Source organism: Carassius auratus, chromosome 19, assembly GCF_003368295.1.
Source record: "Carassius auratus strain Wakin chromosome 19, ASM336829v1, whole genome shotgun sequence".
Classification (NCBI taxonomy): domain Eukaryota; kingdom Metazoa; phylum Chordata; class Actinopteri; order Cypriniformes; family Cyprinidae; genus Carassius; species Carassius auratus.
In genome coordinates this window covers 11,689,637-11,704,092 of record NC_039261.1, presented here as the reverse complement: position 1 = coordinate 11,704,092, position 14,456 = coordinate 11,689,637, and the positions used below count along the sequence as shown (strand labels likewise).

General features: G+C 37.4%; 1 protein-coding gene across 5 annotated transcripts; it reads right to left on the bottom strand.

Annotated features, from left to right (window-relative positions):
* Positions 1–614: 614 nt before the first annotated feature.
* Positions 615–13,833, bottom strand: anln (anillin, actin binding protein). 5 transcript variants are annotated; one of them, XM_026288872.1, is made up of 26 exons: positions 13,671–13,833; positions 12,348–12,498; positions 11,851–12,249; positions 10,907–11,226; positions 10,415–10,793; positions 10,135–10,334; positions 9,946–10,050; positions 8,450–8,531; positions 8,196–8,282; positions 7,744–7,961; positions 7,492–7,646; positions 7,260–7,404; positions 6,018–6,153; positions 5,734–5,922; positions 5,515–5,641; positions 5,383–5,431; positions 5,229–5,279; positions 5,094–5,147; positions 4,815–4,847; positions 4,032–4,053; positions 3,828–3,940; positions 2,977–3,030; positions 2,606–2,692; positions 2,392–2,499; positions 2,142–2,314; positions 615–2,057 (listed from the first exon to the last, which is right to left on the bottom strand). In XM_026288872.1, exons 1-26 carry the CDS (start codon positions 13,686–13,688, stop codon positions 1,943–1,945), a joined length of 3,570 nt encoding a protein of 1,189 aa, XP_026144657.1. In that variant the 5' UTR covers positions 13,689–13,833; the 3' UTR covers positions 615–1,942. The 5 variants fall into 5 exon arrangements, with proteins under 5 accessions (XP_026144657.1, XP_026144658.1, XP_026144660.1 ...); XM_026288873.1 differs by having other exon boundaries at positions 10,135–10,331; XM_026288875.1 differs by lacking the exon at positions 2,977–3,030 and having other exon boundaries at positions 13,671–13,832.
* Between the last annotated feature and the right edge of the window lie 623 nt (positions 13,834–14,456).

The following is a 14,456-nucleotide window of genomic DNA, read 5'->3' as shown; positions in this document are numbered from 1 at the left end:
TTGAGATTGGTCTTAAAATCAAAGTTTTACATAAATATTTGAAGTAAAAAAAAAAAAACTTTTAAATTACACTAAAACTGCCAGTAAGTTAGGTGATTAATCACTTAATGAGTCGCAGATTCATTTATTCAACCGATTTATTTATGACAGACTATTCATTCTGTAATGAAACCACTTCGAGTTGATCAGAAACTCACAACAGATCTGCCATGGATTTTTTTTAGATCTATTTTTGTTGACAAAATACAAAAACCCGAGTTTAAAAATGATCCTGAAATGTAATTAATTGCTTGTTCTTGACACATCTTGAAATAAAATCCTGAATCCTCTGAGACCAAGACCTTCAAAAATAGGCTAGTACTACAACACTACAAGGCATTTCTAATATAAATTGAAGTTCTTAATTTAATTGATTATTGATTGCTTCCATTGTCCTCATTTGTAAGCCTCAATTGTTAAAAGCTTCTGTTAAATGACTAAATGTAAATGCTATACTTTGTTTACATTACCATACAGTAATAAATTAGTAATACTAAATATTTCTAGTCTAACTAAACACTGGTAAGATACAAGGCAGTTAAACAAACAAAACCAAAAGTAACTGGTGACAAGTATTTTGTCAAAATCTTGTTTTATTTAAACTGCAGCTCTGCTTGATACATGGAAGCCACATTTGGAGTGTTTTAACATACAATAACACACAAAACAGCCATAACACTAAAGTGCCTGAAGATTACTACAGTGATGGGGGCTAAATTTTGGTATGGTGTATGACAAGGTTAAGAAATTTGTCTCAGTCAAGGCAATATGACATTTAGTGTATATTAAAAAAGCTTTTGTAAATGTCACATTCAAACACATTTGGATATAGATAAAATTAATCTAAAGTTAGTTAGAACCCTTAAAATGTTATAAAATGTCCATATAAAAGTTACAGAAAGCAAAATAACAAGAATATATGGTGTGGAGAGCTTAGAAAATATGGGGTGTGCATGATAAATATTTCAACTCAATTATTGTGAAGTTATCTGGGTCACGTAAAGAAAAAAAAATCCTTTTCAATAAAAAAAAAGGGAAATTTCTATGCTAAATATCCATAACAATTCCATACTCTTGAAGGCACATATCCCTCACCATAGTGTTATTGCAGAAACTGAGCTGTAAAGAGCTTTGGTGACATAGGGAAGGATCTAATTGTGTTTTCAATTGTCTGCAGCTTTTTAACCACAGACAGGACCAACACTGCCCATACATGTCAAAAAGGAGATACAAAAACATTTCCCTTTAATTATCCAAGTGAGCTCTCCACTGTGTACTTCAAGAAGCTGATATATAAATATAAATTTCTCCATTTTCATAACTCTAATCCAAACAAATCCCAAACAATCTCATTCAAATAAATTTCTGATTCCAGTGACAGATGAGCAAAACCTTTAAGTCATCCCTATAACAGCAAATATAAAAACCGATCATGAGTTTTGGCAGTACTTAATATGAAAATGAAATTGGTCACCAGAAAGTACTGACATTAAATGTGGGGATCATTTAAAGAGTCAGACACTACCTCCTGTCTTGCTCGACAAATATTCGGAGATATCTGACTACAGCAGGTACCTCAGCACACAAAAAAGACATTTACATATGCGTAAACAAATTGACAATCTAACAAAGCATACAAACTTTCATTAGTCTTTAAGCAATCCTTGCTAAATTACACAGACAAAAGTATCAAAAACTTACCTGAATACCCTTGAAAGGCAAAGCATTTTGTAGTTTAATTTAAATGTCTCTAAATGTATGGCTTTTAACAAACTGGTAAAATGCACCTGTTAACACTGTGTAACTGTGATGCCATATTGCACTTCCAAATCAGACATATACACAGTCTTTGCGAAAGTCAGACTAGGATACTTTTGGCCCTTGGTGCCCGATGGGAGCAGGCTTACATGGGTTTGTAACATGAATCTGGCTGCCAAGTGCGCAGGTCTATCAAGATCTGGTTGAGCTTCTGCATCCACAGATTCCTCTCATCCTTAGTGTCGGCACTCAGCCAGTTCCTGCACATTACAAAGGGAAGTTCTGATTTAGGACTTGCTCTTCTCCATCAAAGCAAATTAATTCACTTTTTAACTAGGTCTTACTTTGTAACACATAGTGTGTCCTTGCACTGGCTGACCAGAGTCTCTCTGTCATCCTCTCTTTGTGGTCTCACAGTGATGAGCTCAAAGGTATTGGGCCGAGCACAGAACTCTCTGTTTGCTGGCTCCACTTTACGACTGGTACAGTTGGCAAGGTTAATGCGACCAATTGGATTCTGTGTGAAAAAGAAGAATTACCTGTTAACATGAATTAAATGCATCTCAAAACCTGTCAAAAATTGAGTAGGCCTACCTTTCGTTTTTCATCATCAGGGTAGGTCCAAAAAGAGATGCAGTATCCTGAAAGAACACACCACCTCCTGTGCCATGCTCCAAATCCACTGACATCCTCAAACATAGTCTGCAAATAAAAGGCAACCTCACTGGCATCACACAAAGCCAAGTATAACAAGAAAGGGTTTAGTAATTACTTTAACTAATACCACTCATTCAGTATAAAGACTCACCAGGAAGCCTCTTTCCTCTATCCGTGAGCCAACCTCGCACTGCATCTTCAGGTAAACATGCCCCTCCAAAGGACAAAGGAAAGGTACCTGTAGCAAAACAGGACACTAAGGGCCAGAACACAAACATATCCAAGAGAAGCGTCGTTTGCAGCAAAAGCGAGCCATTAATGTAGTAGCTACACATTTGCCTGAAGGAGTAATGAAAACAACTGGTATTCACCCAAATACAAAGGCAATGTTGTGCACACAACTGTATAGAAGCAGCAGCTTAAAGTGACAGTTAGTATAACTGAAAAGACACCAAGCCTTATTAGTAAAAAACTCAGACACACAACAACCTGTGTTAACAAACACAGAGCAAATATAGCAACCTTTTTGTGAAACATGTCACTGAGCAGCTCTCTTTCAACCCCTTCATATTTGATCTAAAAGAGAGAAATGACTGCATGTGAAACGGCATGCACTGTGCAAAAAAAACAAGAGAGCAGTGTTAAAACCCTATTAAGCTGTGAACAGAAGTGCTGTCGTTAAACCTCTCCCTCTCTGACGTTAGCAAGCAACAGAGGGTATGCATTGACGTCCTTTTTGTGACGGAACACACCTACCGAGTCCGACTGAGTGGTAAAACACCATGCAACTTGGCTGGCACTAGCAGTCGGACTCAACACTGATCCTAACACGTTACCAAAAAAAAAAAGTGGACATTGACATGTGGCCAAGAATAGGGTTTCCTGGCATTTATATACACCCAAATTTGATGCCAAAGAAATAAGCAAAGCTACACAAGCCTTCACACCAGATCTTCTAGAAAACACTATAAATATAATACAGGTAGATCAAAGTCTGGTATTGGTTATATTGTCATTTCACTCAGCTATACAACTTTACAAAAATAACAATGTGCTTAATGAAGTGCTGTATTGTGCCGAAATCAAAGTCACGAGAACATCATCGGATGTTGTGGTTGTTTCAATATATTAAGCAGAAACCGATCTACACAACTGTCAGATGATAGAGAGTTCTCTAATGTGATTGAATCAGTGAGAATCTTTTATTTTCACTACATTCAAACACATTAGGTTATGTTCTAACTTCCTTCAACTGGGACATTGTGTGCATACCCTCTATACATTCAGTGTTTCGCCAGGTGATGGTGTTAGTATTGTTTGATTTGTGGAAGAGTTATGATGATAAAGAGACAGAACCAAAGGAAGAAAAGTACCTTCTCCAACAGGAATTTGTTTTTCCCAATAGAGGCAAGAGTTAGCTTGTGTGATCCGACAAGTACGAAGCTACTGGTGCGAACTGAGTTTGGACCACCGGGGCTTGCCACAACTGAAAAGGAAGAAACAAAACGAACAAAAATTAGTAACTGTTTGGAAAATTAGTTGAATTGAACACCTTTTAAAAGCTCATTAATACTCACCAGGTGTTTGGAGATTGCTCTTCTAAAATAGATAAAAAGAGAGGGGGAAAAATTTACATTTTCTATATTGTTTATAACAAATGAATGTTATGGTAATTTATTACATGTTGTAAAATATTAAATGCTGTGTTACATGTTACAATATTACATGATGAAGGAGAAGGCATGCATGTGGTGAAGTTTTCTTTAAGTTAAAGATAGATGAGGCCCTGTAGGCTAATGCAAGCAGTTTTAAATTCTTCAGTTTTTATTATTTAATTAGTTATGTTTTTTTGTTTTTTTTTGACCGATATTATCAAATAAATATTTGAGATTTGGTGCAGTCTAAGTTTCTGACATTGAATCCATAGTAAAACCTCAAATCAAGATGAAAGTCAGGCTGTGGAATTTTTCCCAGAGGAAGAATGAATTTGGCCTTAAACAAATTTTTTATCATTTCACTTATTATTAATAATTGTCTTTTAATACACGGGTAAGTTTTTTTCACTTTCTTTTGAGGATCACATTTTCCTATGAACATGAAGTCGGAGTGTCCTTGAATAATAACAGTATAACTGTAGTGATATATGGAATAATGTGCTTGAGAAATCATTTGAACATGCTGATTTGGTGGTGCTCAGGAAACATACTTAATCATCAATGTTGAAAACAATTATGCTTGTTTTTTTTGCAACACTGCAAAATGTCACTTTAATCAATTCAGTGTATACTTGTTGAACAGAATTTTTTTTTTTTTTTAAAGCCAGTAGCATGTGTTGAGGTTAAAATGAACAGACTACTTACAGAGAGAGCAAGGAACCTTTTTGGTGTGATAGCCTGTGGAGATAATTTTATTTCAGAGTAAAATATAGAGAACAATACTTATAACAGTTTATGATAAAAAAAACACAGCACTAATGAGTACTACTGAGAACGGAAACAAAAGGCCTTTTTAATTAAGAAATTAATAAAAAAAAGATACCCTTCACCGTGCACTCGGTTTATAATGATGAGACTAGACAAAAAAAAAAAACCTTAAACTACTTGCACACCAACAAGTGATAATTTTAAAATACAGCATACCAACAAGCATTCCATGTCATGGAAATGCCTCAGGAGAATCTGGACACTGCTGCTCTTTAAAGTGACGTTCATTAAAACTTAGTGTTACACACTACACTTCAGTCAATTTTAACCTAGTACATTCTAGGAGTCTACCTTTGACTTGAGCTTTTTCCTCTTCTCAGGGTTCAGCTCCCTTTTCTGAACCTAAGAGAAAAACAAACATTTACTAAATCTCTTTGATAAAGGTATAATTTGTGTTCAAAAGGCATGCATTTCATTTGAGAGCAAATCAAAAAGCTGTACTTACTAAACAGTAGACTTCAATATCAATCTCAAAGTCATTAGAGACATTGGATCTGCACACAAGGAAAGTAATAATATAACACTACACTGGGGTGATAGGGAAGTCAAGAGTGGCTTGATGGGAAATGACACTTACAAAGTGAATTTGGTGGAGAAGGTTAAAGCATCGCCACTTAGACCAGTGCGTGCGCTTGCCAGAGGAGTCGCCACTGTGTTCTCCGCTCCAGCACGGATCATCACAAAGAAGTAATGGTTTCCACACTCTTACATCAAAATTATATCATGAGTGAGTGTCTGTTGGGCTTTAAGGTGCCAAACAAAAAGTATTAATATATAAAAGCAGAAACACTCTCACCAGGCTTGTTGGCAGAAGAACAGATAAAGTCAGCCTTCAGAGGGAGTCGCAGCTCCAGCAGTGAGATGGACCCTTTAGAAGCAGGTATACCCATATCCACTTGGGCACTGCTTGTGCTTTTCTTTTGTGCTGTTGTACCCTCTGCTATAAGCCGGTCCAGTTCAGCCTTAAGAGCGGCCCTCCTTTCAGCTGAGGCAGATCAAAAGAAGTGATTAGTCAAAGTTTAAGAAATAAATCATCTGAAAAATTCACCTGTGTAGTGCAAAAACAAAAATATCACTTACTGGCAATTAGCAGCAGTCTGTCAGCCTCAGCCTCCACTTGAGATCCTTTCCCATGATCTTCATCTGTGCAGCAGTTGAGAGCCTGACTAGCCTGATGGATCACTGTCTGCTGCAGGTTCATCTCATTGGTCAACATCTGAGAACACAACGTGGCATAATCATTTCCATTCAGATCAAAGACAGTCCTCTCATAACACTGACTAGGAGAAATTGCAATGTGCAATAGGGCAAAATAAGTCCTGCCTTCTAATTCAAAGAGCCAGTTGCAATTGGTCAAATAATTGTGTCACTGCAGCTGTTGTTAGAAGATCTAGTTCCCATAGAGCCCTGTGACCTATGCTGCACATGCAAATTTTTTTCCTCATGACGTATTTTTGGACTGATGCGACTTATACTTACGGTAATGTGCGAACACAAATCTCTGCAATCTCATGCAGATTTCCTTTACTTTGTCAAAAAAACAGAGGAGCGTGCTCAGAAACACGCTGCTCTCGCCTAGAGAGTGCACGCGCTTAAAACGTGTCTCCTCTCACTCAAACTGCAGCCCTGTGCACTCACAACTCTCTCTATGCTCATGGGCTAGATATTAATTATTTTCGCACGTTTCCATTTCTAGCCTTTTACAGCGTGCAGTGTGAACGCTCTGATCAGTTAACATGGGCTCGGAAAAACGCATTACAGACAGTGTGTGAACCTGAAGTTATGTAGGCATATGCCCAGTCTGTTCTGTTCTCAAGATGCATTCTGATTGGATCGGATAGCATGCTGCGGGAGGTCGGGGCCACGGTAAATCATGCTATAAAGCAATTTAGAAATCGTGCATGCTCAAACCATGATTTTATGGCAATTTCCATTAATTGCACAGCCCTAGTGCCAGCACATAATTTCTACATTGCATATATATTCTATATTTACCTTAATGTCATTATAAATTTCTCATGCTATAGTCTGGCAGAGAAGGTCAAAGCATCGCCACTTAGACCATTGCGTGTGTGCACTTGTTTCCATAATCATTTGTTTTCATAATCTAGATTTCTAATAAACCTGGCATTTTATACTAGAAATATTGTCTGGCTCTGGGACAAATTGCTTAGGTTCTTCTATTTTAAGGGACTTGATAAAACTGTCTGATAAATGTAAAGTGTAAAATATAAGACATACATAACTCCTTGCTAATAAGAAAATGTATGATTTTTATTTGTCAGGGCCTAAAACATTATACATAAACATTTTTGAACAGACCTTCATTTTTTGCTTGATGTTGATGTGACTTGAGCTCCCATTGGTCTCCATTCTCTGAGACACATCCTCTTTCCTCACTATCACCTGTTTAACATGAGGTCTCTCTGTCTCGGTCTTAATTCTTGTGGATCTGTAGGCATCAATGCTGAAATCAAACAATCATCATTAATTACAAATCATACTCAATTCAGACTGAATGTTGCTTGAAAAGAGACAAGGAGCGGACGCGCACCTGTAGGGAAGGTTCTGGTTTTGCTGCTCATCTGCGACATCGATGCTGTCAGATGATCCAGCTCGTAACATGCGTGTCCTTTGGAACTTACTGGGTCTGGATTCACTCTCAGGGGTGGAATTCTTCTCAATAAATGAGCTGGCAGGAGTCGATGTCTGGACCAAAATAAAAGTTAAATTGAGACATAACATCAGATCTCATTATTCAGCATGATTTTTTAGGGATTTTTTCAGCATCATCTTTAGGCCTCACCATAGGAATTCTTTCTGGGCTCTTGACCACAGCTGCCACAGTCTCTGCGAGTGGAACAAGGAGAGACATGGAGGAGATATTCAGAGCATCTTCATCTGCATCCTCCTCATCACTTTGTTCCTCACTCTCATCCAGGACTCCATCAAACAGCTCATTTATCACCTCAGAGTTAACCGAGCCATCCACGTTCATCTCTATCTCACACACTTCATCTATTTCTACAAAGTCAACAAGAAAGTTCATGATCAAAAACATGTACGGTAATGTGAATTATAATAAGGTTTCAAAATATATTCGCCATGATATCAAAATGAAAGTACAAGAGACAATAAAAATATAATCCATTGATACACAAAAGATATTTAACATACAAGATGCATTTTAAAATATCTTAAATGCTGAACAGCATCAAGATATGATCACCGTTCAGAGTGGATATATGATATGATCACCTTTCACTTCCTCTTGCTCTTTCACCATAGGGATCTTTTCTGCAAATTCCACTTCCTTTGCAGGGCTTGGAAAAGCACATTCCTTACCTAAAAAAAAAAAAAAGCTATAACATTACTATGAATAAAATGACATTTAAATGCAGCAAAGACAAATATGGTTAATTAACATAATTGGACAGAAGAAAGAAAATTAACAGCAGGACGATTAAAAAGAATACATTTAACTATATGATATAGTTTTTATAATAAAATACCTTTTGAACTAGATTCAGCAGGACTGTTGAGTACTTCAGGCACCAGCGCAGAAGTTTGACTTTGTACACACAGTTCAATTTCCTGAGGATAAAAAAATGGTTATATTAAGTAACATTAAGTTCTTTGGCTTCCCATTCCTATCATAAAATTAAGTACTGCGTTTATAAAAGCGGCACAACAGACTTTGGAATAATTAATAGCTCAAATCAAAGTCATCCTTTATACTGCTATATTTCTCTTCAGTATCAGTGTGATTAATATTAGTATTTTTATTTATTTGGCTTTGTCATGTCAGCTAAATGAAAAAATTATTTAAAAAAAAAGTGAGGTAAGACAAAAAAAAAAGAAACAAAAGAAAAAAATAAATGATTCTTTTGTAGATTTTACATTGCCAAAACAGAATTTTTTTATCACACTACATTATGGAAAAATATGGACAATAATCATACTAGGGTTGCAAAGGGGCGGAAAATGTATGGTAAATTTTTTAGAAACTTTGTCTGGGGAATTTTGGAAATATTCCAGGAATTTATCAGAATTTACAGGAATTTTGAGGAATTAACTGGAAATGTATAAAACGATCATGTACAAATATAAACATTTTGTTGATCATAGGCTCACATGCATGCAAACTAATATAAATAAATAAATAAATATTGGGGGGGATTTTTCGGGGGGGTAATCTGATGCTTTTTTCAGGATTGATTGAAAAACAAAAACTTAGGAACTTATTCAAAATATAAATATTTTCTAACAATAAAAATATTAACAATTACTTAATTTTACACATCCTTGTTCAATAAAAGTATTAATTTATAATAAATAAAAAAAAGAGTGAGAAAAGATAGTAACTTCGTCCATTTGCTGCAGGGCCTAGTGTGACGGCCCCAGTTACACCGCTCAAAGTATGGCCCTGTTAAACTAGGTAAACTTGAATCCCATAGATCAAATCTTTAGGATAACAAAACTTACATGTAGTCTTTTGGCTCAAATGTGGCTTCAGAGAAAATGGAGGGAAATCCCTGTTAGGTGTGTGGGGGAGGGTCATTTTTAGACTTCCGTTTTATTTTCTCTCACCTAAATGTTTGTTCAGTCAGTGTATTTGTTTTTCAATGCTTATACTGGGCAACTAAAATAGGCTATACAATATTACACACAGCACAATTAAGTTTTAATTTTTTTTAAATATATATTCATGTAATTTACATGAATACTTACCAATCTGTCCATATTATGGAGGAAAGTACAATGCATGTAGGTGGTGTGGCCTCAATAGTCCTGCAGTAAGCAGAGTGCTGTGTGCATGTGATTGAGCAATTAAACTGAAATTGCAAGTTTCCAGTTCTTGCAATTTTACAAATTTCCAGTGTATTCCCATATATTCCTGTTAATTCCCATGGAAAGTTTCCCGGAATTTTGCAACCCTAAATCTTACACACTCAGATTGTGTTGCACTATCCTATTACAAGCAGCAGCAGAAAACATGATAGCAAACCTTGTTTTCAGGGTCATTCTCAACCTCACTGAGATCCTCTCTGCTCCTCAACATGTTGCCTTTTTGAAATCGATTACGAATTTGTGCCAGTTCTGCATCTCGCTCCTATTAATAATAAATAAATGATTAGTTCTGATGTTTCATAGGGAATTCAACAAATATGTCCTTTAAATATTTATGAATACGTGCCATTTTCTGCTTCTGAGCGAGGACGGCTGTAGTGGAGGTGGCCTGGGTGCACCCCAGCCTCTCCTGGAGCAGCCTGGACTTGGGGGTGGCAGAGGGAGTTGCCACAGATGTTTGTCCTCGACCTCCTAATGCGGAGGGAGAGTTCTGGTTGCGCTCCTGGCACCTTTCTCCAAAACGCTCCAAAAATGATTTGACACCTACTAAAGGTCAACATAAGCAAACATAAGCTCACAGGCTTAAACTTCAGTGTAGAAAAGAAACAAAGAGAAACAGCACTGACCAGTAGTTCCAGCTGGTCCTCTGTTCTGTAAGGGTGTGGAGTCCTTGGTAAACCTCTCACGAGTCTGATGTATGACAGAAACATCAGTAGTAGAAGAGGGTTTAGGTGCCAAAACTGGTTTTGTAGGGCTTGAATTAAGTGCTGCTCCAGAACTCAATTTAGATGGGCCCTGGTTCTTCAGGGGGCTCTGAGAGACGTAACCTCTGTGGGGACTGGAGGGAGATGCTGTCAAAGATTTAAGTGGACTGGAGGGATACATCTTTAGTGGGCTTGAAACAGGAGAAGGATCTGCTTGAGCCAGTCTGGGCTGAGGAAACTCTGTCTTCTGAGGACTAGGTGGAACCACTCTAGTTGACTTGACTGGAGAGTAAACTGTTGGCTAGAAGAACAAATTTGTTTTATATATTTTTATACAAGACCCCCCAAAACAAAGACATTCAGTGCACTGTAAATAAAAAGGCTAGAACAGAATCTGTTGTTGGCGTGACCCACCTGCTGACCGCTGGCAACAGACTTTTGTGGAGTTGGTTGGGCAGTCTGAGGTCGTTTCACAGCAGGACTTGGCTTGGTACTGTTACTAGTCACTGTACTGACAGGAGGGCGCACAAAGGCCATGCCAGGCTGTGCATTGTCCCGGCGAGTGGGCGGGTGTCCAAGGTCATCTTCCCAGGAACCGATCGTGGCAGCAAGGTTTGCCAGTTTACCCTTTCTTCCAACGGGGAACTCAGAGCTTGTTGTGGAAGCAGGAGGGAGATCCACTTTGTTGGACTTCAGAGGAGAAACTATGTTCTCTGGGACTGTTTCTGAGGTCCCTGAAAGCACAATTTTGTGTTTAATACATAGTTACATCACTTTTTTTGTCATTCTGAGAGTCCTTTTACATACTATAATCACATATTGTCTAGATTTTTGTCTTCTGGAGGACTTTAAATGTGTACTTGCATTTTATCAAAATGTTAAAAACAGTACAACTTTAATAATTCAAAGAAGCTGTCTACGGGTGTTACATTACTAAGTTGTCTATTTAAAATACATTATCCACTCTCTTTTTAATTAAATAAAAAAAAATTTTATAAAGACATTTCATTTCGTCAGAATATATTAAAACAGCCTATGTGGATTTTGAAATTCTGCCTACCATTAAAGGCTAGTGATACAGCTTTTTTTATGGTTGATGGTGTTAATTTAGAGAGCAGGGTAGTTGATGGCCATTATAGAGCTGATACATTTGATATCACACTATTTAATATTCAATAGCACATTCATAACCACTGCTGCAGTTTGGAGAAATCTGCTTATTTTCTGCAATGTTATATTTAAAAAAAAGTATAGTGTTTTCCTTTGTTAGACGGGCACTTATTAACTCAATATAATGAATGGTCTATAAATCTGTAATTTAGTTCTGTGCATTCAGGATGTGCGAGAGAGCTGCCTACCCTCAGAGTCCCAGTAATGCCTTTGCTCAGCCAGTCTAAGTAGACGAGATCTCATGTTGGAGAGGACTGGGGTTGGTGCATCTTTGGCTCCATCTACAGCAGCGTGCTTCATTATACTATCTGTGCTTTTTGCTGGAGATTGATGTGGGCGCATCATCTTTTCAGTGTCTGGAGGAGGTCGAGTGGGCAGCACTTCTGGTTCTGGTGTACAACGAGCAGACCTTTGCTCCACAGGCATGGGACGAACACTGCTTGGAACCAGGGGGGGCTTCTTGTCCGTCATAGGCTCAGAGGCTGTCATTTGCGGGGCCACTGGTTGTTTGTTTTCTTCTCCAGAAAGGAGAGTATTTTCATCTGAACAGCGACGCTTTGAGGGGGATGGCTTGGAAGAGGGAAGTACTATCCAAAAAAGGGGGAAAACATATTTTTAGGCTATAGAAGGAAAGTAATGAAACATCTAATGTTCATATGTCAAAATAATATTTTGAAAACCAAACCTTTTTCAATGGTCGGCTCACTTTTGACACTGTTTGTGTCTGTAAGTGGCTCTCTTGTCCTTTTAGCCATTGGACGGTTGGCCGCCGTTGGTCTCTCTGCCATCTTCCTCTGCAGATTTTCTCTACGAGCACGTGTGCGCTCTAACAGTTTCTGAGTGAACAAAACAACAAATTAGCTTTGCAAAGTGCTCATTATATTACTACGGCCTATATGACAGTGTTTAGAGAAACAGATCTCTTAAAACACAAGAATATGCAAGTACAACATTTTTTATGTCTGAAGTCTGCATGATATGCATGACAAATGCAAAACTGCATTCAAGTATCAAAATGTCCAAGTTTTAGTTCCTTTTTTTCAAGCACGGGTCCCTTTTATCTGTGCCGATCATCTCTGAGTGCGGCTCATTCTAGCAGAACATCTCACACTCATGATTAACAACCCTGTTACTGAGCAAGACCAAACACATTCCTGCACTGTGGCTGTTGGTTGGCCATCTCCCAGGGAATGAATGGAAATTTCAGTTAGTGAGGATTTCATGTCAATGGAATTTTGTCATGTGACTCTGTGAAGATGAATCCTATTGGCTAGAGTCAAACCAGGCTTCCTGTATTCAACCGGCCACAAGTTATGGGCACAGCCCTGACAGCTATTGTTTTTCCCTCATTCAAAAACATTTGATATTGAAATGGCTGATAATTATGTGTAGCAAGATATTCAATTCTGATATTTTAAGGACTGAATGCAGTGCTTATTCAGAGCCTACTTTGCATTTTAGCAGACGCTTTTTGACACAAAACCTTTTTTTAAAAGCTTTAACATCGGCTCAGTGAATACAGAAACACATATAACGTAACTTACTCAAACAATAAACAAAACAACAAACTCTAACAGAGGTTACCTTAAGTGATTTAAAGTCGAATTTTCGAATTTTTTAAGGCGAATATGACTGGCCTCAAAAACAACACAAATCCCCTCAAAACATCAGCATGACACATGTTTTCAAAATCAGTTTGTTTAAATTATATTGCGAGTAATATCAGCTTTATTATGTGCTAGATTATGTTCATGTTGATAAGCATCAGCTTTACTCAAACGTTACAATATAAATAAAAGCTGCAAATCGACACGTCATAAACTGATAAGTAACTTAGTAGGTTAATAAAATGTTAAGTAAACAAATAAAGACGGAAGACAGCACTTTAATGCTATATAAAGATAACAGTAATTTAACTTGGCACAGGGTGGACTTGTGCTAACGTTAGATTATATCCATACCCTCCTTCACCAACTAACGATTATATGTTGTTATAAAGGGCACTCACCTCCGTGAATGGGTCCATACTAATATACACTATGATAAGCTTGTATTAAAGTACAATCCTCTTTGTTTTTCTTCCTTATTAGCCTGCTGAGGGAGTAAAAGTGTCTCCGCTCCCTCTCTCACACCACACGCTCCTCAGCTGTTTGAAAATTTTGAATTTAGCGCTTGCTCACTTCTCACTGTAGCCAACGGTCGTGGTCACGTCACTGCGCACCATTTGAACCAATGAGAGCTGAGTCCCTTGACTCAGACACGCCCACCCACTCTCTACACACCAACTGTTCGCCAAAAGAAAACGCTCCCATTTAAAATTAGCCAAGTTGCACTTGCTAAATTTCATTATTTGCGTGTTCACTAAATCCAACAGCTCTTAGTATTTACATTTTCAAATTAATTTTTTTTAATTTATTTTGGAATAAGTAATTTCGTTTGTGATGCAGTTTGATGGCATTTAATGTTATTACGTAACCTTTACGTTATTAGCTGCACGCAGTCTGTTTTGGCAACCAGATAATTAACATTTAATGTTCCTAACATTTAAGGTAAAGCAGTTTAATAACTGTATTTTTCATATGGATAAACAAAGACGTCTACGAAGTGATGGAAAAAACTTACATATTTCCAGTTACTATTACACCATCTATTTTCCTGTCTGCCTGTCATCCAATAATTAATCCATGACAATAATTGCAGCCTGCACTGCAAACTCGGCTGAAGATATGCATACATACATATTTTGTTTTTTGTATATATATATATATATATATATATATATATATATATATAT